The sequence below is a fragment of the Pseudorca crassidens genome, chromosome 4, assembly GCF_039906515.1.
Source record: "Pseudorca crassidens isolate mPseCra1 chromosome 4, mPseCra1.hap1, whole genome shotgun sequence".
NCBI lineage: Eukaryota > Metazoa > Chordata > Mammalia > Artiodactyla > Delphinidae > Pseudorca > Pseudorca crassidens.
In genome coordinates this window covers 26,791,045-26,818,526 of record NC_090299.1, presented here as the reverse complement: position 1 = coordinate 26,818,526, position 27,482 = coordinate 26,791,045, and the positions used below count along the sequence as shown (strand labels likewise).

Genomic DNA, 27,482 nt, shown 5'->3' with positions numbered 1-27,482 from the left:
ACCTGTTTAACTTACCTTTACTCCATCTGGTTTCTTCAACAAACTCTTGGCTGCTGCAAAACGAGAGTAAAATCAGTTTAGTGAGTTATCCATAGAAACCGATAGCCAGGCAACAAAACAGGTTATTGTTTCCTTCTACCACCTTTACTGATTTATGGCCAACATATGCCAAGTTATCAAGGTCACATTGATGAGCGCGAGCTTACAGGACATTGAAATACAGTATCACTTTTCTTGGTCTTGCCACATCAAATTTAGAACTAAATTCTTATTTAGTTCATTGAATATAATTGGACACTTTGCCACTTATATTATTGGACTTTATTTCACTGTTGGCTGTGAAAAGGATACTGGAACTTTAACTGGACTATGCTTTTGTAATCCAGAAAGTTGATTTCAAGTCTTTAGACATCAGCTCACAGATTGTATTACATGTTCATTCACACCAAAAGTATCAGTTCTGCCACTTAAGTCCCTCTTCCTAGAGGTTTAAAACTCATTTGTGACAATTTTCTCTGGCTAAATAACATTCTTTTTAATAAATATATATTTGAAATCAGATAATTTCATTTTTACAAAAATATTAATAACTATACTTGAAATGGTATATTATTGACCTAGAGCAAATTTTTTAAATGCTTAGCATATGACCTTTAAAAAAAGGTATTATGTATTTTCTTATACTTCAAAATTAGAATACAAAGGTCATAAACAAAAGCCTTTTACACTGAAAAATTAAAAATCATAAAATTTGAGGCGAGATAGAAAACAAAATGAAATCTTCAACTAAATCAGAGAACTCCTAAAGTACATGGTCTTATATGAAACTTTACTTTTTTGGAGGGAGCTTTTAGCATTCCTTCTGTTACTGAACTCCTTGAGTATATTAAAAAGTGAAGTGAAAAATATACTTATGAATGGGTACATACACAGTGAACAGATTATGTAACTGTCAACGACAATTAGTAGATCAAGTGTAGAACATCCACAAACATGTAGGACAAAGTACACACTTATGCCTCCATTTAATGTTAATTATATATATATAGTTATTTAAGTACATCAGAATAGAATTTGGTATCTGAAATGGAAATACCTAGCTATAATAGAACTGCATGAACATGTAATTTCCTGACATCTGTTTGATTTGGGCCATTATTTTGATAGCACTTTGATAAATTTTCAATTTATTTAAAAGATACAAAAATGTTAATTTTATTTAGTCTTTAGCAACAAAGCTATTAATTTATTATTAATAAGGCTGTAAGAAATGGTAGCCTTAGCTATAATACTGTGTACCTGGAGCTAAGAAGCAATATTAAGTAAATCCTGTGGCAGTTAATAGGTTAGAAAGCAAACTCAGAATAATTGGAATTGCAATAGCAAGCGAAGAGAAGACAATGATTCAGGGTAAGCAGGGATTTGGCCTGGGAGATGCAGAAATGTCCCTTTTGCTTACTATTCACCTTACCTCACAAGAAATACATTCCACATAACGGGAGAAAAGAAAAAATAAAAACAACTTTATAACCATATACTCATGGACAAGTTACTTTAAAGAGCATGTCTGGCAATGAAACAGAATGAATACTCAAAACTAAAATGCAATATCAACTATAAGATGTAACTGCGTCTAATGTTATATCAGTTGGTTTTGAAATGACGGATAAAAAAAAGTTTGCTTTTCATGCTAAGACATTCAGAAACAATATCAAATCCACATATTAGTCGTGAGTTTTTAGTTTACACGATGATGACAAGGAAAATGTGAGGTAAAAAGCTTCTATACATGGGTACATATATTACTAAAGGCCCAATTTATGCGTGAGACTTCAACAAAATGTACAATCTTAATTCTGGAGATTTTTTCAAGTTAGTTTGTCATTAACAATACATACCATATAAATCATCCTACTTTTTAGTGATTCACTAATGACTGGGCCACAGTGAATATTAACTTATTTGAATATAGCATATATCAGTTAATATTTAATGAGATACTGAACTCACCCATATAAATGTCAACTATATTAATCAACTGTTCATAAAACAGGTAACTTGACAAAGGCAGTAACAAGATTTTACTACACCAAACAAATTGGACAAAATACATACAATTGACTAACACAGTCCCTCAGTCTGTAGTGTTACTCATTGTATTATCATTGTTGCTGTTTAACAGGTCAGTGGAAGCCTTTGGAAAGCCTCCTATGAACTCACATTATATACAATGGGAGACAAAAGGTGACCATTTAATAAAATGGTAAACAGTAACTAGAAATTGGTTGAGAAATTTGGAAAACATGATAATGATATGGATCATCACCTGACATCACTACAATACCCAGAAGTGAAGTATGTAGCAGGAATAAATTACTGAAGACATAGCTGGACAACTTGATGCTGCAGATCACTCTTATATAAACAGTAAGCAAAGTAAAAAGGTAGTATTTTTGGTATAATCGTCTGACAATTGTTCCAAGTTTAAACAGCCAAACAGTAAGCTTTACCAATGCAACAGTCTTGCTGCTTCAGTCCCTCTCCATACATGAGACTGATGAGCTTTTACCAAAATTTTAGTTTTGGAAACCTGATCCTTTGAGGTAACCTATCAAAAAAAGGAGTTCCAAAACTCAGTTTCTGGAAAAGGTATATACTTTATGTTGACTTTGGCAAGTCACTTCTACAATAAAGAAATAGTTTAGCTTTTTTCAGCCCATTATTTAAACAAACTTATTTTTACCAAGAAATCATTTCAAGGAACGTTTATTACTGTGGGGTAGGTTCTCTGTAAATTCTTGAGTTTAGATACCTTTGAAAGTTGTAATCATTCTTATAGCAGGCCAAGATACTACAGAACTGTACTTTCAAAAGAACTTAGGCCTAAGAGAATTGGGTTCCTCAATAATGGCCTTCTTCTAAAAATCTTGCTTACTGGGATTCCCTGAGAGAATGAGACAAAAACAAGAAACTATTCATAGTTATTACTTTATGAGATACCAATTAATTCTACGTTCAAAATGCTGAGCTTCCAGCTGGGGGGAGGACGTAGTTCCAAACTGTGTGCACCCCAGCAGGGGTGACAGAGGGGTTGCGTGTCCTGCTCCAGTGCTGACTAGAGGTGGGGCTGCCTGGGTGCCCTCGTGGAGAGTGTAGTCACGGGCCTGACACCTCTACGAGACAGCACCCAGGTAAGAGCCTCATGGCAGCCACAGGCGTGGAAGGAATCCATGGCATACATTTGCCATCCCCGAACAACAGTGTTTTTCTAATTATTAAAGAATTTAAAATTAAATTCCAAACGAGATACCAGAGAGGAGAGGAGGGGATCAAGAGCAGAGTTCTTAACGCGTGTACCTGAAAAGTTCCTCGTAGCCAGCATAGTGGTCAAGATGGCACCCTGTCAGGGCGATAAGAACACGAAATTAATGCTGCCTTTGCAAATCACTGGCCTAACAAAGAAGCAGTGTTTGACAATAAGTCTTCTAGCCTTACATTCAGTCAGGGCATTTTTGTCTGTTTTTGTTTTTGGTTTCCTGAGAGTAGCAGGCCTATGTTTCTCATAATGCTGGGACCACCCTTGTGGGTGCGGCCAGATTCCAGTTATTAACCTGCACAGCTGTTTTCCACTGAAGGGAGGGACCATGGCACGCATGGCCAGTGATCCTAGCTCTTCATCGTAGCTGTAATTCCAGTGTAGATTCCATTTCCCAAAGACCCAGAAGAAGAAGAGTACTGAGGCTTACACATTTTAAAAGCCTTTGCTCCGTTCTTCACACAGAACCTCACTGCTCACGCTGCCAAATCTCCCTCCTCACAAAAGTGGAAACTTTCTTACCTTCAGTTTTCTTCTGGCATTGAATTTCTTCAAGCAGTCAACAGTCTCCTGTCTGTGCATCATGGAAGCAACAGTAGAACGTTGCTGGAAGAGGAGAAAAATAAACTTAATTGAGGATGTTTAAAAGATATTCATTCCTTAACTTCATCAAATTTTTATCAGTGGTGCCTGCATCCATCTGACAGACTTACAAGCACTCAACTGCAAGAGTTTCCTAATAATGAATTTTGCCAAGACTCTTTGTAAGACAAATTTTAAAGGAGAATGTATTTTTCATTTGCTCTCCTGAGATCTTCGGAGAACTGTCACTTACACAGATCCATGGGTGTTTCAGTGCCTCCGAGGCTGTGATACGCTTGGCAGGGTTGATAGTAAGCATTTTATTGATGAGGTCTTTGGCTTCAGGCGTCACTGTGTCCCACTCCGGTGATGGAAACTTTAAAAATATGTTTATAAAGGGTTTAAAAAATAGATACACTCAGTGGAACAGAGAAGAGCCAAATATACTAATAATTTCCTTAAGCAGTGAATTTCTTGTATAAGTTAAATTGTATCTACATATAGACAAACTGATGTAGATATATATATCCCCCCTCTATGTATATATCTATATATTAAGATATTGAGTGTAATTGATAAGGGACAAACATGTACACTAAATTGCCATAACTACTGATACATTCTTAAATTTGGAAAAATAAACTCAGTCTTCTAGTCCTCTCAAAGCGTATTTGCTTTGATATGAAAATTCAATTTCATGCAGCCTTTCGCGTAATTATGCAATTTTGCAAAAGTCAATAAAGCTGCGACATTGTCACATCATCATGCTACTATGCCAAGGTTCAAAATAATGTGTTACGCCCTTCCACAACTCATCAAGAGTAATAGCAGAGATAATAAAACAGCTTCAATTCCTGTTCCCAAACTGACCTATAAATTGTCGCTATTTGGAGTGCAGCAGTGAGAAGAAATTTGAGACTACAAATTTGAGCCTCAGCAGGATTTCATTTTAACACTTCAAAAATGATAAATTTCACCAAAAGAAAGTTCATGAAATTTACTCTCATAACTTCTATTAGTAATCCGTTTGTATAGTAATAATACGATAAAGAGATTTATTCTAAATTTCTGTGTATAAATTTTTGTTGATAATTATGTAACCTCACTTTCACTTAATAAGCATATTTAGTAGAAATAATATTCTTGATAGGTTAAGAAAAATGTATATCGCATTAGTTTCTAAATAAACAAAATATCAGGTTCTTTTCTCAATTCATGAATTTTTATAGACAATCTTGAGAAAAAAGGCATTGTCACTGTGCCTTAATGGACTTAAGTTAGTGCACTTTTAGTAGTCATAAAATGGGCAGTTTGTGATCCATTGGCAAAAGGAAACATAAGAAAAATGATATTGACTCTTTAATACTTGCAAATTTTTGCCAGTTTAACTTTAATTCCAGAAGTTTATTTTGGGCAGTTGTAAAAATTGCTAATCAGGAACTACTGAAGAAACACTCAACCCTGCTTCTTTATGATGTGCAGATCTTCTGATAGAAAATGAGGGGCTGGGTTCAACCTAGATAAAGGTGGGCCCTTTTCTTATTTTTCTAACTTTCACAAAGTCATTCCTTCACATTCACCAAGCAGTGCATTGCAGAGCTGTGTCTTCCCAGAGAGGTGCTTAGTTCTAGTCTGTAAAGATGGTGAATGTGCTAGCTTGGCCAGGTAAATTATAATCTGGTTTAATTATCATTAGTCTGGCTAAAATGGAATGCTTCAAAATTAAAGATTTCAAATACCTGTGATACACACATCCATCTGAATGTTACGTTTAGTCAGAAATGCATTGGGGAGGTCATGAGACCTGATACAATATAATACAGACTTCTCATAACTTTTCTCACAGCCACATTGAGCTTTTAACTTGTACACAGAAGGTGGACCCAATATTGCCTACCACTTAGCCCACTTAATAACACAGGAAGAGCATGTCCAGACCTTGCATTCTGACTTCCAGAGGACTGTGTGAGGTAAAACCAGAGGAGGTGGTAAATCATTTACAGACATATTTATCAAAGGAGAGAAAATTATACCAAAGAGCACAAAGTTAAGCCCTAAAGACAAAGTAGATAGGGTCTTGCTCTTCAGATACAGAACTTAATTCATACGCCTACTTTCAAATATTCTAATTGTAAATGAAATGTATTGGAATTGTGATTTTCAAATATTTTTCAATTGTGAAACCCATTCTTCATATCAAGGCTCTCAGAGAAGCCACTGGGTAAACAAAACAAACAGTCAAAACTGACAGAATGAAAAAAAAAAAAAAACTGACAGAATGGAACAATGTTCTATCTGATACATGGATCACTGCAAAGTATTGTTGGTATATAATTATGTGATAAGCATTTGAAAATATCGTTCAGCTAAACAGGTAGTAACCATTTCTAAAGCAAAAATCTTTTAATTTTTATATGTTTTAAAATGCACTAAGATCCAAATGCTTGGACAAGCAAGGTCCTTCCTTAGAGACTTCAAACTGTTTTCCTTTCAATCTTAGGAGATATTGAGCTAAAAGGAAATAGAAACTGGATATAGATGCTGTATTTCTTATTCTTTATCCCCCTTCCCCAAGAGAGAGGAAAATAATAAGGGACATTATTGAAAATTATGGTTAAAATAGCAATGAAAAAAATCTGGTTCTTGGTCAATAAACAAAAAACCCTCGTCTAAAGCTGGATGAACATTTATTACATACATCATAAGCTCCAGCCTTGATCTGCTGATAGAGTCTGTGCTGGTCTTCATCCCAGAAGGGTGGATATCCAACCAGTAGAATGTAGAGAATGACCCCTGGAGGGAATGAGCATATTAACATAACGTTAAGTCACAGACAACAATAAGTTAAACGTAGCAGATCCACAATGATATTAAGCCACACCCATTCAAAGAGGGGAAACTGGATTGTTGGTAAACTTCAGAGAGACATGCTCTGATCTACTCTGAAGTGTTCTGTGGAGGGTGAATGCTGTTCCCCCTATGCTCAAGAGCTCGGATAGTGCGGCAGGTCCAATGCATGCACCAAAGAATTCTAAAGATGCACAGCAGGACAACGCTGAAGATGAAGCTCACCTGCCATCGTGGCTGACACATTTGGCCTCGCTGAACGCTGCCTATATATGATCTCTCTGCGCTTTTATCTATTTAGATACCACGTGATTTTAGTCACTTTGTAGGCTGACATTTAAAAACATAACGTGTTATTTATTTCCTTAGTCATTTTGCTGCTAATTAGGACATTTTGTAGAGCAGTTGTGCCCTGGTTATAGATTCATGCTCTAAATAGTCAGGGTCCCTGGGAGTGTGGATAACATATAAAGAGATGAAAATCCTTTTCTCTTTAATGACCTTAGTCTTCAAAAATAGAGTTTTTCAGTAAAACAACTAAACCAGTGTTGCTACAGAAGAGTATATGTTACAAAGAAGGAAAAGTAAGAGGAAAGTGAAACTGTACATAAAATTCAAAGTATTAAATACTCAGCTTTAAGACAATTTGAGATCTTTTTCATAAATATCAGTATGTAATTATTCACAAATTAATTTAATCAATACATGATTTAACTTTTAAATTAAAAATTCTTGCATTTGCTTGTTTTTAACTTGCCTTGAAATCATATCTGGGGTCTAAATTTCTCCCAGGACTGTCCTTTTTATCATCATATGTCCCTTCCTCTACTTTTGAAATACTTTATTACCCTGCTTAAGGTCTTCACTTTCTTTTCTAGCTCCTTGTCTTGGAGGAAGATCTGCCATTACTCTGACGTCTCCTGCTTTCGTTTCTCTTGCTGAGTCCCCTTAACTGGGGAAGCCTGGGAGAGGTGGTAAGACAGGTGATACATTGACTGAAGTGACTGAGTCTTTTTTATCCCTTTGCCAAAGCTGGTCTCTTCGTTTCCTTACCTTTATTCTGTTAGTGACACCTAGCCCTGCTCCTGTCCATCAGACTTGACATCTGTATACGATAAACACTGTTGCAGCTAAAATGGCTTTAAACAAGGGTTTATTCACCCTAGACTTTTCTAACCTGCTTCAGGAAGACTCAGTTCAAAAGCTGATCACTACTGGAATAAAGCATTTTAAGCAACATTCTTAAATAAAAACCCAACAAGGCTTTAAATTCAAGGTTTAAAGTTACTTCACCACAGTGGAGTTTAAAAAAAAAAAAAAAAGGACAATGCAGAAAATCACAATATATTGGTACCTCACCTTCACAACATAAAAATATTTTTTCCATCACTACATTACAGACTCAATGTGCATTCATTTAAATTTATTTTCATATTTTTACTAACAGAGGCATCTAATGACAATGATAACAATGATGATGATGAGAGTCTGTGTTTGTGTTCTCAGGATGCAAGAAGAAAAGAGGATGCACCTAAGTAGTTTTAACCCTCTGCTATGGTTTAGGGGGTGAAGAAGAAAATCAGCTTTGTAACTGGAAGAGTCTATAGCAATTTTCTTTTTCTTTGTGAAAAATTATGGAGTAATTTTATTCAGTAACATAGCTTAATAACACAGGCTGCATTTAAAAATTTTTTTAAACATCTTTGTTGGAGTACAATTGCTTTACAATGTTGTGTTAGTTGCTGCTGTATAACAGAGTGAACCGGCTATATGTACATATACATCCCCATATCCCCTCCCTCTTGCGTCTCCCTCCCACCCTCCCTATCCCACCCCTCTAGGTGGTCACAAAGCACCGTGCAATGCAGCTGCTTCCCACTAGCTAGCTATTTTACATTTGGTAGTGTATGTATGTCAATGATACTCTCTCACTTCGTCCCAGCTCACCCTTCCCTTTCCCCGTGTCCTCAAGTCCATTCTCTTATAGTAATTTTTAATTAGACATTTTTCTAGTAAACATCTGGAGTTAGACTGTTATAAAATTATAAAGCAGACTCACAACTGTGACATTTAGCGTTCTGGACCTAGGCCTGGCCTGCTTCTGATGCTTTGTTCTTGTGCATTACATCTACTGGTAGACACTTGGTATGTACTTCTCTGGGAAGGGGAGGCTCACAGACAGTTCATTCCCCAAGATCAGCAGCCACTATGTAGATAAGTGCTCATGATTTAATTGCTTGATTGAGGGATTTCTACGAAAAATGTACTTTTAATAAAATAATAGCATAAATATAGTAGATTTAAAAATACTTTCAGGCTGGAAGATTTAAAGAAAAGAGCTACATAGACATTACTGAGCAGACTGATGTGAAACTGTCAATGCCTATTTAAATAAACACTGTTTTGTAAGCTTACTTTGCCTTGCTCATTACACTAGATTCCAAGGCATTTCTGGGTTATGTGCTTCTTTGTGGCTCTATTTTCTGAAAGTACAGAACAACGATGAGAGTAGTGGCATTAATAAGGATAATATTAGTAAATTTTATTGCAGATAACACTTGCTGAGCACTTACCTGTGCTTTACTGCATTACCTCATTTAATCTCTATACAATACGATGAGGTAGATGCTATTGCTCCCATTTTACAGATGAGGAAACAGAAGCCGAGAGTTTAAGTGACTTAATTGTTTGAGCCACAAGCAGCCTTGACAAAGTCATGTCTTAAACATCACCTGCAGCCACCTTTTCTTTACTTATGAACCTTAGCAAGAATGATCATTTTAAGTTTTAAATTGTTTGTGTTGTCTAATTAAGAGGCCTTGACTTTCACTAGGAAGGTTTCAATTCGGTTCTGCCTTAAATATTCCCTGCAGCCACATGTTCCTTTAGCTATGCACTTTAACTTGATTATTTTAAAGTTTTTGTTGTCTATTTGAGAGTTCTTGCCTCACTAATAAAAATCCAATTTACATTTTCCTCATAATCCTTACATTTTACTTTTCTCCTAGGTCAGAGAAAAAAAGATGGTACTAAGACATCTATAACTAAAGCACTAATATCTTTAAAAGCCAATCAAAGGGTCTTCATTTTCTTTGCAAGAACACTTCAGGGGGTGATGTGACCTCCAAATGTCAGACGTCTCTCCTGATGTTAGCCCTTCATGATCACTGCCTAGATATTTCATTAGGGGTTACAAAATAATAATGATATTCTAATTCTATTACACCTTCCTTAGTCTAAGAATAACTCACTTCATCAGCTGTTTGGTTACCCTGAGATATAGTTCATAGAGGAAAGACAGGGTAATTAATTTTTTCCGTCTTTATTAATCAGTTTTCAAAATAATGCCTTGGTTCCCCAGTATCCTCCAAAGGCTAGGATTTCTGATGCATTGAGACCATTACTATGAACGCATGGACTTAACCTTATTTGATGCTTCAATCCCTTACTGTTATTTTGCTTATTTATCCTCTAGTTATCCCATCTTTAACCAGCAGAAGACTCTTCAGTTTGGCTCCTGAGTCCTGTTAATACAAACTCTGTGGCCTTTAATAGTTTCCCTTCTTTCTGGTTATCACCAGATGCTCCTGGATAATCTTGTACTTTTCCTAATCCAGACTTGGAATCAGCCACTTCTATAAGGAATTCCTGATTTCTTATAGCGGCAAACGGTATACAGAGACCAAGATTGGGTACCCTGAGGAGTGCTCTGCGGGAACTACACGCTTCTTCAACAAATAAATTGAGAAAGGAGGAAAGAGGAGTGAGAAGAGGGGCAGGGAGAGAGGAGCAGAACTTACAAATTAAAAGAGACTTAAGAGACCAAACTGATAGCAAAATTATGAGACAAGAGGGCAAATAGCAAAATTACTAGATATTTGATCATTTTAAGCAATTATTACATGACATTTAAAAATATTTCTATTATTGGACTTGACTTAAATAATCTTGGGGTGGAGGAATTAGCAGGGTGGTGAAGATGAAAGAAGATTAGCCATCAGTTCATTATACTACTATTCTCTCTACTTTGTGCAGAGAATTTTCCCTAACATTTTCCATGAAAAGTTTAAAAAACTGTTTTGACACGGTCTGCTTCATATAACATTTTAAAAAATGGAAACTACCACTAGTTTTCATTATCTTATGTACATATTTGTGCTTGGGAGATGCTAGAGATGTTTGATGAATAGCAGTTGAGAAGCACTGATTACTGATTAGGTAGAAAGACTACATTATCAAGAACATTCAAAACTGAATTTTAATAAAAGCTAGAGTTAGAAAAATGATTACACCTATAATCACATTAATGATTAAAACATTCTAAAGGCTGTTCTTATGGAAAAAGAGGTGAAGAAGCAATGCTGAGAAACTCTTGAGAAGTCAGTGGGAAGTTAATGGAGCAATCTAAGAAGGCACCCACTTCATCTTCTCAGAAAGCAAAGGGCATGGCATGAGCTTGCGTGCAAAATGCAGGCGGAGTTTGGAAATTAACTAGCGAGGGATAAGTATGGCTCCTTTTTAGCCCTTATGCAAAAATAAATAAATAAATAAATCACAATTCAAATAGGGAAAGTGTTCAACTAACACTCTGAGACCCACAGAGCCAATGATGGGTAGAACAAAGATCTAAAAGATCAAGGCCAGCAAGTTAGAAAATTATTTTTCCGATGATGAAAGCTATTTACACCATGTGGTAGGGGTGGCAAACCGACAGGCTTTCTGGCACCAGGCTGAGGAGAGAGCAGGTGCCTGCTGGGCGTGAGGTAGGCAGGAACCAGGGGAGAGCATGTGTCCGTTTGTCTGACAGGTACAGCGGCCATATAAGAACAAAAGCATCTTGTTATTAGCTCTTTCAATTACTTTAGAGAAGCCAGAAACTGATGGTTTCCAGAAAAAATCTTCTGATAATAAATTATAAAGATAAATGTTAACACCCTCCAAAATAAAAGGTCCAACTGTCTGGCCAAGATATCTGTAGACCACTTGTTTGCAACTTCTGCTCTACAGTGTAAGAATCCTAAGGTTTGCAGCCCTAAAGGAATTTGCAACTAGCTGAGTTATGCTGCCCAATGCTGGTGTACACCAAAATCACCTGGCAAACTTGTGAAAATGCAAATTCCTGAACTTCATCACAGAGAATCTTATTCAATGGCTCGTGGGTGGGTCCCAGAAAAGTTGTATTTTTGACAAGCACTCAGGTAGGTCACTTTGAAGCATGTGATCTGTGATCCACAGTTTGAAAAACATCAAGTCAGGGAAACCATAAATACTATATCTAGAGAAATGTCTGAAAGTGTGTAAGTTCAGAATAAGAGGATATTGGTAGAGACTGGGACTGGGAGTAAAGCTTCATGGGTTGAAGACTGATGAGGACGTGGGTCATAAGGGATGAGGGCAGATTGCCTTCTAAACGTGAGGCACACCAGGAATGGTCCAGTGTAAGTGCTGCAGAACTGGCTGGCAAGAGCAACAAATTGTCCAGTAGGCTTGTGATTTCAAAACGGTAAATACTTTCTCAAAAAGCTCTGGATGCTGACTTATGCCAGCTGAAATATGAAAAGGTTAAGGCTCAGAAATCACACAGTTGCTGGACCTAAATTGGCCAAGAAAGAAAAAAAGAAATATATTCCATAATATTTCAAAGATTTGTCAAAAGTTACTGTACATTCTGTGATAGCCACTATATTATCACTCATAATTGTTCTGATAACTAATTCAGGTAGAGAAGTAGCAAGATAAGGGGTGTGCGCTATGTTTATAGACTTACATTTATTATTTTTTAAAGCCAAGATGTAGAAGGAAGTTCGGTTAAAAACCAGTGATTCAGTGACATCTATAAACATTTGCTCATCCCATCAGGGAATTATGAAACTAGCTATATATGCAAGAAAACTATCAAAATCAATTTACTGTTGTTAATGGCAGAACACAAGGCTATGTTCTTGCTTCACTAATGTCTATCATTTACTTTCCAGTAATGGACTAGTAGTTTTCAAAGCCCAGGTACAGGTCAGATTATATTCCGTGTGAGATCACAAAAGCAAGGTAATGGTGGTGAGTATTGGAAATTCCCTGTGTACAGACTACTGCATGTTTCTAATAAAAATAATGCACAGACTTCTTTGAGCCATTATACCAGTGCTGTGCTTCACTCTGTTCTGTGTCAACTGCCCAAAGACAGCCTTAGTGAGTGCTCATAGTTTAATTCACATAGAAGATTACCTGCCATTTTGCTAAACGGCTTATTCTGCATTTCTTTTATTATCTGGGTTATGTAATTTCTTACCACACTACCCAATGTCTAGCCTTGCAAAGAAGTAGTTATTCAATTGGCAAGAGCTAGTGCTGACGGATGGTTGAAAAAGAGCTGCTCTCAAGATATGCCATTACCTAAAAGCAGTAAAATAATGCGTATGTTACTTTGGTGGTTATTATGGGGATGGGGATGAGGAAAGGTGCACCATCTTATAAGTGAATTTAATTTAACTATCAAGACATATAATAAAATGGTAAAACAATATTCTAAACCCACAGCAGAGATTCAGAAATGTAACAAAAAGCAGAAGAATCCATTATGATGTTCCTGGCAGTGGGCAGTGGGGGGTTATTTGCCCCAAATATGTAATATTAGAATATCTAAGACATTGCTGTGGTTAGATGCATGATCCCAAGGCATTCTAGGCGTGCAATTAAAAGATACTACTATCTTTAAAGAAGATGGGAGCTGGTGGCAAATATATGCTTTAAATAGGGCATGGCTTGTCACAAAGGGATTTGGCTGCCTGTAAAAAAACACGTAAAAAGAAAAGGTAAGAAATCAAAAAATACCTAGAAACAAATGACAATGACCCAAAACCTATAGGATGCAGCAAAAGCAGTTCTAAGAGGGAAGTTTATAGCAATACAATCCTACCTCAAGAAACAAAAACACCTCAAATAAACAACCTAAACTTACACCTAAAGCAATTAGAGAAAGAACAAAAAATTCCCAAAGTTAGCAGAAGGAAAGAAATCATAAAGATCAGATCAGAAATAAATGAAAAAGAAATGAAGGAAATGATAGCAAAGATCAATAAAACTAAAAGCTGGTTCTTTGAGAAGATAAACAAAACTGATAAACCATTAGCCAGACTCATTAAGAAAAAAAGGGAGAAGACTCAAATCAATAGAATTAGAAATGAAAAAGGAGAGGTAACAACTGACACTGCAGAAATACAAAGGATCATGAGAGATTACTACAAGCAACTATATGCCAATAAAATGGACAACTTGGACGAAATGGAAACATTCTCAGAAAAGTACAACCTTCCGAGACTGAACCAGGAAGAAATAGAAAATATAAACAGACCAATCACAAGCACTGAAATTGAGACTGTGATTAAAAATCGTCCAACAAAGAAAAGCCCAGGACCAGATGGCTTCACAGACGAACTCTATCAAACACTCAGAGAAGAGCTAACACCTATCCTCTTCCAAAATATAGCAGAGGAAGGAACACTCCCCAACTCATTCTGCAAGGCCACCATTACCCTGATACCAAAACCAGACAAAGATGTCACAAAGAACGAAAACTACAGGCCAATATCACTGATGAACATAGATGCAAAAATCCTCAACAAAATACTATCAAACAGAATCCAACAGCACATTAAAAGGATCATATACCATGATCAAGCTGGGTTTATTCCAGGCATGCAAGGATTCTTCAATATATGCAAATCTATCAATGTGATACACCATATTAACAAATTGAAGGATAAAGACCATATGATAATCTCAATAGATGCAGTAAAACCTTTTGACAAAATTCAACACCCAATTATGATAAAAACTCTCCAGAAAGTAGACATAGAGGGAACTTAGCTCAACATAATAAATGCCATATATGACAAACCCACAGCAAACATCATTCTCAATGGTGAAAAACTGAAACCATTTCCTCTAAAATCAGGAACAAGACAAGAATGCCCATTCTCACCACTATTATTCAACATAGTTTTGGAAGTTTTAGCCACAGCAATCAGAGAAGAAAAGGAAATAAAATGAATCCAAATTGGAAAAGAAGACGTAAAGCTGTCACTGTTTGCAGATGACATGACACTGCACATAGATAATCCTAAAGATGCTACCAGAAAACTACTAGAGCTAATCAATGAATCTGGTAAAGTAGCAAGATACAAAATTAATGCACAGAAATCTCTTGCATTCCTATACACTAATGTTGAAAAATCTGAAAGAGAAATTAAGGTAAGACTCCCATTTACCACTGCAACAAAAAGAATAAAACACCTAGGAATAAACCTACCTACCTAAGGAGACAAAAGACCTGTATACAGAAAAGTATAAGACACTGATGAAAGAAATTAAAGATGATACAAACAGATGGAGTGATATACCATGTTGTTCTTGGAATGGAAGAATCAACATTGTGAAAATGACTCTACTACCCAAAGCAATCTACAGATTCAATGCAATCCCTATCAAAGTACCAATGGCATGTTTCACAGAGACAGAATGAAAAATTTCACAATTTGTATGGAAACACAAAAGACACTGAATAGCCAAAGCAATCTTGAGAAAGAAAAACAGTGCTGAAGGAATCAGGCTCCCTGACTTCAGACTATACTACAAAGCTACAGTAATCAAGACAGTATGGTACTGGCACAGAAACAGAAATATAGATCAATGGAACAGGATAGAAAGCAAAGAGATAAACTCACACACATATGGTCACTGTATCTTTGATAAAGGAGGCAAGAATATACAATGAAGAGGACAGCCTCTTCAATAAGTGATGCTGGGAAAACTGGACAGCTACATGTAAAAGAATGAAATTAGGACACTTCCTAACACCACACACAAAAATAAACTCAAAGTGGATAAAAGACCTAAATGTAAGGCCAGACACTATAAAACTCTTAGAGGAAAACATAGGCAGAACACTGTATGACATAAATCACAGCAAGATCCTTTTTGACCCACCTCTGAGAGAAATGGAAATAAAAACAAAAATAAATAAATGGGACCTAATGAAACTTAAAAGCTTCTGCACAGCAAAGGAAACCATAAACAAGATGAAAAGACAACCCTTAGAATGGGAGAAAATATTTGCAAATGAAGCAACGGACAAATGATTAACCTCCCAAATATACAAGAAGCATATGCAGCTCAATATCAAAAAAACAAACAACCCAATCTAAAAATGGACAGAAGACCTAAATAGACATTTCTCTAAAGAAGATATACAGATTGCCAACAAACACATGAAAGAATGCTCAACATCACTAATCATTAGAGAAATGAAAATCAAAACTACAATGAGGTAGCACTTCACACTGGTCAGAATGGCCATCATCAAAAAGTCTACAAACAATAAATGCTGGAGAGGGTGTGGAGAAAAGGGAACCCTCTTGCACTGTTGGTGGGAATATAAATTGATACAGCCACTATGGAGAACAGTATGGAGGTTCCTTAAAAAACTACAAATAGAACTACCATATGACCCAGCAATCCCACTACTGGGCATATACCCTGAGAAAACCATAATTGAAAGAGAGTCATGTACCAAAATATTCATTGCAGCTCTATTTACAATAGCCAGGACATGGAAGCAACCTAAGTGTCCATCAACAGATGAATGGAGAAAGAAGATGTGGCTCATATACACAATGGAATATTACTCATCCATAAAAAGAAACGAAATTGAGTTATTTGTAGTGAGGTGGATGGACCTAGAGTCTGTCATACAGAGTGAAGTAAGTCAGAAAGAGAAAAACAAATACCGTCTACTAACACATATATATGGAATCTAAAAAAAGCAAAAACAAAACATGGTTCTGATGAACCTAGGGACAGAACAAGAATAAAGACGCAGACATAGAGAATGGACTTGAGAACACGGGGAGGGGGAAGAGTAAGCTGTGACGAAGTGAGAGAGTAGCATTGACATATATACACTACCAAATACAAAATAGATAGCTAGTGGGAAGCAGCTGCATGGCACAGGGAGATCAGCTTGGTGCTTTTTGACCACCTAGAGGGGTGGGATAGGGAGGGTGGGGACATGGGGATATATGTCTACATATAGCTGATTCACTTTGTTATACAGCAGAAACTAACACAACATAGTAAAGCAATTATACTCCAATAAAGATGTTAAAGAAAAAAAAAAAAGAAAGGTAAGGGTAGGATTGAGGAAAATGGAAGGTGGCTCTGCTTATGGCAAAACGGGCTGAAATCTGTGAGATGCCCTGTGGCTCTAAGTTTCTAGAGGCATTCATGAGGGTGTGTGTGTGTGTGTGTGTGTGTGTGTGTGTATACGCACATGGGGCACTTATGTTTGTATGTGTACATGCAGTATCTATCTAATATTTATTTACATTTTTCAAGAATCTGATATAGCTCAGACAACAAGGGGGGAAACAACTCTTCATCTATCTTTTTTCCCTCTTCCAGCCAAGTAAGTTAGAGCTTCAACCCTAGACATTACCTCACATTTCACAGAAGTGAAATCCCATTATGACAAGATATGCCATTATTTTAAAAGGTTAGCTATACAAACTGTATTGTGGAAATGCACTCACACAGAAAATCCAAAAACAAGTGTACCCAAATTTACCAAAGTAATATTAAAATTGAGCACAGTGTGTTTAGTGAGTCTAAACCCTGATGATATGTCATAGTTGTTAAAAATGCAGCTGCCCACGCTGAGCTCAGAGCCACTAAAGCAGAGAGGGCCCATGTAGGGGCTGGACAGTTCTATGTATTTAAGTTTCAGCACTGATTCTGCTCCACAACCAGGAAAGAATCTCTAGTACAAAATATCAGGGTTTCTTTGTTTTCTTTTTAAATTATCTGATATTCTTCAAGGCCAGTAACATTGATACATTGTAAGAAGTGTTTTCAAATGCAAGAACCAAATAAATGATTTAGTTAAGTTATTTAAATGAATGAGATATGATTCAGGAGCTGGAAGGTGGTCCATAATAACATCTTTTGCAACGTAAAAGGCGTGCAAGGAAAAAATTTAAAAGTGAACAAGTAAAGCAGAGAATTTAGTATTCAGGTGAGGGTATCATAATATTCAGCTGATGATCAGAACTACAATGCTGAATCATCTATTTAAATGTGTTCAGTCCCTCTCTTAAAGGCTACAGATCAGTTATCTAGAAACTTCATTTATAAAGAAACACTTTCTAATAATAATAGTAATAATAACTCACACTTATTTATTTTAAAAAATCCTCTCGGAAGTTCTAGGAGGTAAGTGCTATTATTATCTCCGTTTTTATAAGTGGAAGCTAGGGTACTGAGACTCGCCCTGGTTCTGACCCGTCTACACCACAGCCTCTCTCCAGTGCCAGGTCCGAGGGCCGCACTCTAGCCGCATCCAACCCCCCACCCCCTAACACATCCTCCAAAAGACCTATCTGCGTCTGCCTGTCTCTCAGGGTACTCTGCTCCTCTGAAAATTCATCAGCAGAAACGGATCTGTGATGTGGCTGATTTATTGCAAGGGAAATATTTGAGTTATCTGCCATTAACCTTTACATCTGAACAATAACATTTTGTGGCAATCCTCTAACCCAAAGGATTTTAGAGTTCTTGCTTAGGAAGTATTCTCAGGGAGGCAAGAGGAAGACAGAGCTTGGGGCACACCTAAGACCCTACCCTTTAATTAGGCTACAATTCCAACTTTTTAGGATAATAATAACTGTTTCCATTTTAAATTGCTCTACAAACTCTAAAACGTCTTCATTTAATGCACACCCTATTTGACCCTCATATAATTCTATGATGGTAAAATATTTCTGTTTTATAGGTAAAGAAGCCAACTCAGAGATATTGAGGAGATGGGGTTAGCAGGTGCAAAGCAAAGACTTGAACCCAGGCATTGCGACTCTAAACACTGTGCTCTTCTCACATCTGCCTTCCTAGGCATGGAGGTAACTCTAAGAGCCCAAGATGCACACAGTGAGATCAAACACCAAGTTGATGTAGTGTCAGGAACCTAGAGGGTTAGCTCCTGCCAATAACTCCAGCAGAAAAATTTTCAGAACACCCTGAAGTATCCCTTTTATTTCAGTCTCTCACCTATTTGAGGTATATGTTGACATGAAGAAATTCTGTTGGAAAAACTGTGGTGGAAATCCTCCCCATTCTATACCTTTGAGCGTGCATAGGCTACTTTTTGATTAGAGCTGGTTGTTAAAGGCCTAACTCGGAGCTCAGTCCCCATGGAACAGTCAATTACATTCCAAGATCCACTCTTTCCCTCTTAATCCCTGTTGATCATCTTGTGGTACAGACATGACATCTGTGCTAAGGGCTTCCCGGTGGAGGTGACAGGATGGGAGTATAAACCCCATGACCTCTGAGGGGGATTCTCTACGGCCCTGATCTCAAAGTGCCTCCCGGACCATGAGCTTTAACATCACCTGGGAACTTGTTAAAAATGCAAATGCTCCCGCCCCAGACCTCCTGAATCAGAAACAGCAACCTGCTTTTAACCGGCTCTCCACCTGACTGTGTTGTAGACTAAAGTTGGAGAATGATAACTCTAAACCGATTGCTAGAGAGCATCAACCTCAAATTTAAGAGATACTATTTTTAATTATAACAATATTGGTGTACTGCAAAATCGGCATGAAAATGATTCCTTACCACACGCCCACATATCCACTGGCTTTCCATAAGGATCTTTGCGTAAAACTTCTGGAGAAAGATATCCAGGTGTGCCAGCAAAACCTAGGGGAAACAGATGTTAATGAATTAAAACCAACTTGACAAAACCAATATGAAATGGCAAACTAAGGAGGAAACTTCTTTGGGCTTCTTTATCTGTTGATCTGTTTGTCAAGATAAAACAAGGATCTCAGAGAACTAAAATAATGTTGGACGAGTTTCTCTCCATAGCAGTATCAACACTAACCTGCCCTGCTTTGTAGCTTATTAGAAAAAACACATCTTTCTGCAGATATGAAAGCCAATCTATTGTGCTGCACAGTGTGTGTACTTCAGGCCATTTGGTCAGCAGTTCTGATTCTTGTTTATGTGTGAGTTAAAACTAAACCTGTGAAAAGAATCAGAACATCCTCCCCTACACCTGGAAAGAAATTAGGAGAAAATTGAAGATAGGGTTACAACTTTGCCAAAGATGATACTTCTCATGGTACCTACATAACTTTATTATGAGAGGTATTCACCTATAAAAGAGAAGGACCCAAAACGTGGATCCGGGGGACAAACTTAAAGCAAATTTTCAGTAAATATTTTTGGAAGTGAGGTGGTCTATACAGGGTGGGGGATGGCACTGAGAGTAACTGAAGAACTCACTAGGAGAAGGAATGAGTCCAAAATACATCAAAGAGCTCGCTCTGTACTAATAAATAATCAGTGTGTACTTATAACTGGCAACTAAAGAGAAGACTCAGGAATATTCAGATGAATCACTGTTGAACAAGTATCAGCTAGACTTAACTTAAGGGATGCGGTATGAGAAACTGGACGGCCAAAGAAAGTTTCCTATCGTATAAATCAGTGTGTCCAATAAGGTACACTTAAATGACAATTTATAGCTAGAATTTAGAGTAAAGTATTTCTTATTTCCAAAAATAATGGCTTTCAAATAAAAATATATACCTTAAAAAATACCAAAAATAACTATTCCTATTTGGAAGTTTTCTTTAAAGGCACATGAAAACTCGAAACTGTTCTTTAAAATGATATGTAATCAGGAATTCCTCCGACTACAGATCTCTGGTGAAGCACCTTATATATTTACTGTGACGCAAAGTGTCCAAGAAAGGAGCCTCTCCCCCATCTCCATGACAAATTTGTACTTAAAAACAAGCATATGTATAACAGCTGGTGACTTCTTTGAACAAAATTACATTAGAAAATGAGGCAATGGATTTTGGATATCACTTTTTCCCCTATTTTCATTACTTTTCCTTTCCTTGTTTGGTTTAGAGGAGGGTGGGGTAGACAATGAGAAGGGACTTCAAGAAAAGACCTGTAGGTTGTAGTTTAAGCTCTACACGGACCACAGTGGATCCACCTCTACCTCAAACTTTACTTGATAGAAACGTTTGCTCAGTAGTTGTGAAGTAGGAAGAACTACTGAGCAACGGTGGTGGTTCCCCTGAGTGAAGTTCAAGGAGTACCTGAAGGAGAGACGTGGAGTCCGCTCTTCTAAGGTAGGGTAGGCACAATAGTTTTCAAGAGCTACCCAGCGCTTCTCACTGCCATATACCTGCTCTCTCATTCCAACCATCCCTCTCTGACTCCTCCCAAATTGAGACACACAGGGAACCCAATGGGACACCGATGCCAGAGACCAGATTAAAGACCGAGGTCCCAGCTGGCTCTTTAAGTTCCTTTACCATCTGCTTCTCCCCTTCATTCACCCAACATGACTTCTTTCTACTTCTGAGCACTTAACCTAAAAATCTCTTTAAGGTCTCTTGAAGATAAACTTCTCATGCTCACCCTTGATGATACTTTTTCTGTTCCTTGTACTTTTTCTGTTCCTTGGACCTTCAATTTTTTGTTCTACCTTTACTCTAACAGAAGGTGGCTCTAAATTATTTCCATGTTAGAGATCTCTTTAGCTAACTACAGTTCTCAGTGGTTCTTTCTTACTCTGAGTCTTGACTACCCTTTTATATGCAATCTGTACCCTCCTATCTAGAGTTGGTAAACTTTAATGTATGTCTTAAATAACTCAGTAGAATACCTGGCCTGGAGCAGGAAATGTTAATGATATTGCATCTAGGTAGAAAAGATAGGGAAGTAAGTCACTGTGTAAGAAATGCAACAGGGCTTCCCTGGTGGCGCACTAGTTGGGAGTCTGCCTGCCGATGCAGGGGACGCGGGTTCGTGGGTTCGTGCCCCGGTCCGGGAATATCCCGCATGCCACGGAGCGGCTGGGCCCATGAGCCATGGCTGCTGGGCCTGCGTGTCCGGGGCCTGTGCTCTGCAGCGGGAGAGGCCACAACAGTGAGAGGCCCACGTACCGCAAAAAAAAAAAAAAGAAATGCAACAATAATCTTAAGTGTAAATTATTACAAACCTCTTCTGGAGACTACAAATGCTAAGAGCACAAGTATCATTTGAGCAGTCAGTGAGGTCCTTACTCCTAAGAATGGTGAAGCCTACATCTAAATGCACGAACATTAAAACAGTGCACTTATGCTACAATTCTCATGAATACAGAAATACTGAGGGTAAGATAAATTAGGTCTTCTTCAGCAGCAGATTAAACTCCTAAGAATCTAGTTTATGATGATATATGCTATCAACAGGAAACTTAATGAGAGCTTGCCTTCTTTACAGACAGCATTTCTCACTTTGAAAAACCAGTGGGAATATCAGAACAGATCAAACAAAGAGAAAACAGAATTACTTACAGTTGGAAATGTACCCATTGCAACATACTGCCATTGAAAAAACCCTTAACTTTAAAAAAAAGAGACATAATAGCAACCAAGCAAAATAATTCTTCCATGAAGTAAGATTATGGTAGTTATCCTTTTTTCCTGGCAGCAACAAAAAACCAGAAGTGTATTGAAAAGAGCATTCCCAGTCCCACAGGAGAAACAGGCTGTTCTCTTTGGTAAATTTCTAGCCTTCCTAACAGGTATGTTATAGGGTGTTACTTCTAGCCTTTTTGGCTAGTATTCAAATAGATCAGGGCTAGAAAGACAGAAGAAGTAACATGGGAAAAACAAACACTGGAACTCGAAAATGAGAAAAAAATAACCAAACTCAATAGACAGCTTCTATAATGGCTTGTATAGTTTCATTTTTCTTATTCGTAATAGACCTCTCACATTTATTGAAATAAAATTATGTAAAAGCCTGAAACTCTGGCATTATACATAATGAAGAAAGAGTTCTGCTCTTTTCTTATTAAAATAAAAAGGTTCCCCACTCAACACTTATATTTTAAAAGATAAAATTAATCAAACACGTGAGACTACAGCAGATGATACTGAATAAATATCAAAACAAGTCATTCATACTAAAATATGCTTTACTCTTAAAACCTAAAATATATCACACAATACCTCCAAAAGAAATGTAGTACATCATATGCCCAGTTTTCCTTCACTTAAGCAACCATGAGGATTCACTTGAACTTGTAGAATAAACTATTCTTTAAAAAAAAAGCTTAAAAAAAGCTAAAGAAAAAAATAAAAAAGAAACAAGTATTCTCTTAAGCTTAGAAACTATGTGTTTCTATACTTTTGAAATGCTGGATTTTCTTAGAACTTATAATGCACCTCTTAAAAGTCATTACCCTAATAGCTACCTTAGCAAGAACTTAACTGATATCACCATACTAAAGAGAAAATGGGAATTTTACTCCCCATCTGTCGTTTCTCTAGGACCAGCTTGCTATGAAAAATGAATTATCACAATTGGAAAATTTGTATACTTTTATATGGATGTTATTGCTTTCACTAGCCTGATATTTAGTCATTCACTCAACAACTTTCACTGTGTAGGCCAAGTACTGTGACATGTGTTTAATTCCAAGATGGTTTTGAAAACTTACTGAACAGCTTTCATAGCCCAGGCATTTTCCAGTGCTCTACTCCACTTAGTCTCGTAACAGCCCCATAAAGGAGTGTTTATTATCTTCATCTACAAAAAGGATACTGACCTCACAGAGTTAAAGTGACTTGACCGATGGCAGGTAGCTATTAAGAATCAGAGCCAGGATATCAGCTGAAGTATTTTCATTCAAAAAGCAGAAACTTTTCACTACACACAGTCCCTCAAACAGCTTTTGATCTAGCGGAAGAGATAAAACATAGAGCCCCAAGCAAGAGAAATTTCAGGAGCTCAACTCCAATACTCTTGTAAGCATCATCTAAGTTGTCGATGTTAAATTGGAGCCTTGGTTCTGGTAATAAGGCTTCTGGCTTATTCCTGATATCCAATCATCATCTTGTACACAGTCTGGCAATTACATCCCTGAGCCTAAGTCCCTCTTCTGGTATCTCGTGAAGAAGCGTCCTGCTTTGCTCTAGAAAGGACTAGAGTCCTGTCTTTGAACCCAATTTCCAGGACTCTGATTTCTTCTAAACAGATTCCCTTTAGAGTTCAGGGTTCCTGTCCTTTCTGCATGTTACCTGTAACTTGCTTTCTCCTACATACTCCTTAGTTCAAGCTGTCTTCATTCATAATTTGAACTACTGCATTAGCCTAACTGGTTCTTTGCCTTCAGGCTATCCTTAAAGCCATCCTCCACATTGCTACCAAAATCAACATTACTTAACATAAACCCAATTATGTCCTTCTCTGCTTAAATTTTTTTACCAGATCCCTGAAACTTCTAAGATAAATGCCAAATCCTTCAAAAGGACATAAAATCCTTTCCTAATTCATCAACTACCACTCATCTCAGTATACTTTACATACTTTAGCTATAACAAACTTATTGTTATTCCTGAGATAGAAAAAAATTGTTTTATGCCTCTGAGGTTTTGCATGTGCTGATCCCTCTATCTGGAATGCCTTTATCTCTATGCATACCAGTGAATAAAACTCCCATTCAGCCACTAGGAAGGCAGAAGCCTTACCCCAATCACTGAAACGTTCCCCAGAGGCAGAATTTCATAATTCTTCTCTTGTGCTCCAGAGCACCTCATGCGTGCTGCTGATACAGGTGCCCTGACATTGCATGCTAAATACTTATTGATATAGAAGTATGAGCATCTCAAGGGGCAGGATCTCTTAATTTATGTATCTCCAGTGATCTGCTCTGCCCATTTCTGTGATAGCCCCACTACTTCCTGTTGGACCCCAACTCCTGTTATTGTATATTCTTTACCTGTGTCAACCATACTCTTTCCTATGATAAAAAGATGTTTCTGAATCTCAAATTTACAGAACTAATTCTAGGTCCTACCTTTCAGTTTGCAGTTAAAAGGAACAAGCTTATTTATATGTCAAAATATGACACACCAAATGCCAAATTTGGAGGTGTTAAACTCACCTGGTAGGTAAGGAGAGCCTTAATGTAAAAGGCAGTATTAAACTTGAGAAGTATCACAGACAAGGATACTGGTCAGGTACTACTGAAACAGGACAGGCAGCAGAAAATGAGGTCCTGAATTAGGCTGCCTTCAGAGAAGACAGGCAAGGGTGCCTCACCAGCCACTCCCATTAACTAGCTGGGGCAGATCAGAAAGACGAGGTGAATCCTGGGAGCTCTGTGTACATTTTAGTACATGTGTATGTTTAGGGATACAGAGAAGTATTTGCACAGAAAACAAAAGAAGTAAAGCACTTATTGAGCTCTCTTTGTATTTGTTGTTGTTTAGAGGAAAAGCAATTCAAAGTGAAGGGCATTTTAAAAATTTAATATCAATACATTGAAAGTCAGAAAAGAAGTGAGACTGAGGCTCTCAGAGGTTATATTTTAGGACACTACGTGAAAAATGGGCTAATACTGGGAAATGGCAGAAAGAGAAGCATAAAATCAGTGGCTGAAATCATTTATTTTGGCTGAATATCAAAACAATCCATATGCCTAGTTAGAAATACTATAATTTAAATGTTTAGAGTTAATCTCTTCCTTAATTGCAAGGAAATGGAAATTTCATCATATAGAATTTTTGAAATTATCAAAATTGTAGAGAGTAAACTGGCACGTTGGAGAAATAGATGAGACGAAACACACACACATATACAGATATATAATATCATATATTATATAAATCTCTATATATACACTTTATAATATTTTTAAAACTTAAATTTGCTAATCACAAAGTATGTAAAATATTCTGCAAGTATTTCCTGAGCGCCTACTATTTACATAGGTGTTTTTAGCATCAAGTGAGGCTGTATGTGAACAATCAATGTTTTCTCAAATACTCTTCGACTACTGCAATCCTCCTTTTATTGATTGATTGACTGATTGATTGCGGTACGCAGGCCTCTCACTGTTGTGGCCTCTCCCGTTGTGGAGCACAGGCTCCGGACGTGCAGGTTCAGCGGCCACGGCTCACGGGCCCAGCCGCTCCGCGGCATGTGGGATCTTCCCGGGCCAGGGCATGAACCCGTGTCCCCTGCATCGGCAGGCGGACTCTCAACCACTGAGCCACCAGGGAAGCCCAATCCTCCTATTAATTCTCAGAACAGAATCCATTTTATTCATCCATCCTTGAAGAAAAAAGTCTATGTGTTATTGCTCTTCTATTCCCTTAAATTATTTTTAGATTATATATCCTTTAATGTCAGTAAAATCAGGTACATATAAAGGTCCAATATCTTAACATTAGTCAAGTTGTCAGAATGAACATTTCCATTCTATTTTGGTTAGGAAGTGGGATGTGACTGGAGCCAGAATAGTACAAGCAGCATGAGGTAGAGAGATCCTACTTACCAAACCACGCCTGCTGGTCTCCTTGAACTTCTATGGCTAAGCCAAAGTCTGCCAGTTTCACAGCTGCTCCCTTGGATTTGCTAGCTAAAAGCAAATTCTCAGGCTTTATTTAGAAAGAAAAAAGAGAGACTGAAGTGAGAACCTATTTTAAGTGACTACTCAAAACTAACATTTTATAAGGTTAGGAAAAAAAAAAAGGCATGCACTGTCCTCTCTCCCGGAGACTGTCATTCCTAAATCCCAGGGAAAATATGGTTAGAAAATGATAACAAATGACCATGTGTGCAGGTTTCAGACAGATGCCTAAGTGTACTGGAGAGATACTGGGCTGAAGAGAGAATACGCTTGGGGAGCGATCAAATGAATGAGAGCACCTGTCTTGACCTGCTCACATGCTTCCAACGGCTGCTTGAGGTCCAGACTTGGCCACGGACATTGGCTTAGAAGCCTAACAGAGCACAGACATTTTCAGCAGAAGGAAACTTGGCAAAATGATAACAAGAGTTGGACCAATCTACAGACATTTGGCAAATGAAACTGTGCAAATTAAATCCTAGTTGACTTCAAGAGCTTGGACCCGAATGCAGTGATTTGGATTCCTCAATGTTTCCAAACAATTTCTGTACAAATTTTAGAGTTTTATTCTGAATTATGTATTAAAATTGCTGTCTTTAAGAATCTGTTTATTCTTAAAGGCAGAAAGAGTCTACTACTATTTGCCAAATGTTATAGTTGGATTTTTTTCTTCGTAAGCCAGATTTAAAAACACAATTTATGTCTTCAAAGTATGATTCAAAGTATTACTTATATATTTGTTTTCACATCTCAGAATACTATAAGAAAGACACATTTTTATTTTCTTGGGTATTTATCGTTACTCAAGGACTAATAACTCAGTCTTGGAATAAGGCTGTGCCTACACCACTGTTTCCCAACCAGGGCATCGAGACACATTGGTACTTGGAAAATAAGCACCGTGGCAAAGTCTTGAATTTCCGTGGACTGCCTTTGTAGGTTTTAAGAAATGAAGGGAAAAGATGGTCAGGAAAAGGAGGCTGATTAATACGTACAGTACATCTATCATCCTTAGCTATGTGGATGAACGTATGTCTGGATTGGTACGTATATTTGGAAGAGTGGTTCATCTTCTTACCTTGGGATAAGACCCAGCAAATTTAGAGGTGTGTCTCAGACTCAAAAAAGTTGGGAAACAATGGACTCTGCAAGTGTCAAAACGACTGTCTGAAAAATCTAAAAATTCAGTCAGTCAAATTGGTTTTGTTTATATGTTGACAAACAACTCATTTCAATTTTTTTCCCATGAAATTGGCTTCT

The 27,482-nt window shown here is 37.3% G+C and overlaps 1 protein-coding gene across 29 annotated transcripts in view; it reads right to left on the bottom strand.

Moving 5' to 3' along the window:
• CAMK2D (calcium/calmodulin dependent protein kinase II delta) overlaps window positions 1-27,482 on the bottom strand; it is a 287,936-nt gene that overhangs the window by 43,035 nt on the left and 217,419 nt on the right. For 18 of the 29 annotated variants that reach the window (XM_067735228.1, XM_067735221.1, XM_067735217.1 and 15 more), the window contains exons 7-13: window positions 26,148-26,250; window positions 19,409-19,492; window positions 6,597-6,691; window positions 4,152-4,274; window positions 3,839-3,922; window positions 3,358-3,400; window positions 16-53 (exon numbers count right to left, since the gene is read on the bottom strand). In XM_067735228.1, the coding sequence (XP_067591329.1) occupies window positions 16-53; window positions 3,358-3,400; window positions 3,839-3,922; window positions 4,152-4,274; window positions 6,597-6,691; window positions 19,409-19,492; window positions 26,148-26,250 (570 nt within the window). The remainder of the gene's footprint in view (window positions 1-15; window positions 54-3,357; window positions 3,401-3,838; window positions 3,923-4,151; window positions 4,275-6,596; window positions 6,692-19,408; window positions 19,493-26,147; window positions 26,251-27,482) is intronic. The other 11 variants (XM_067735219.1, XM_067735247.1, XM_067735224.1 and 8 more) reach the window with 1 other exon arrangement.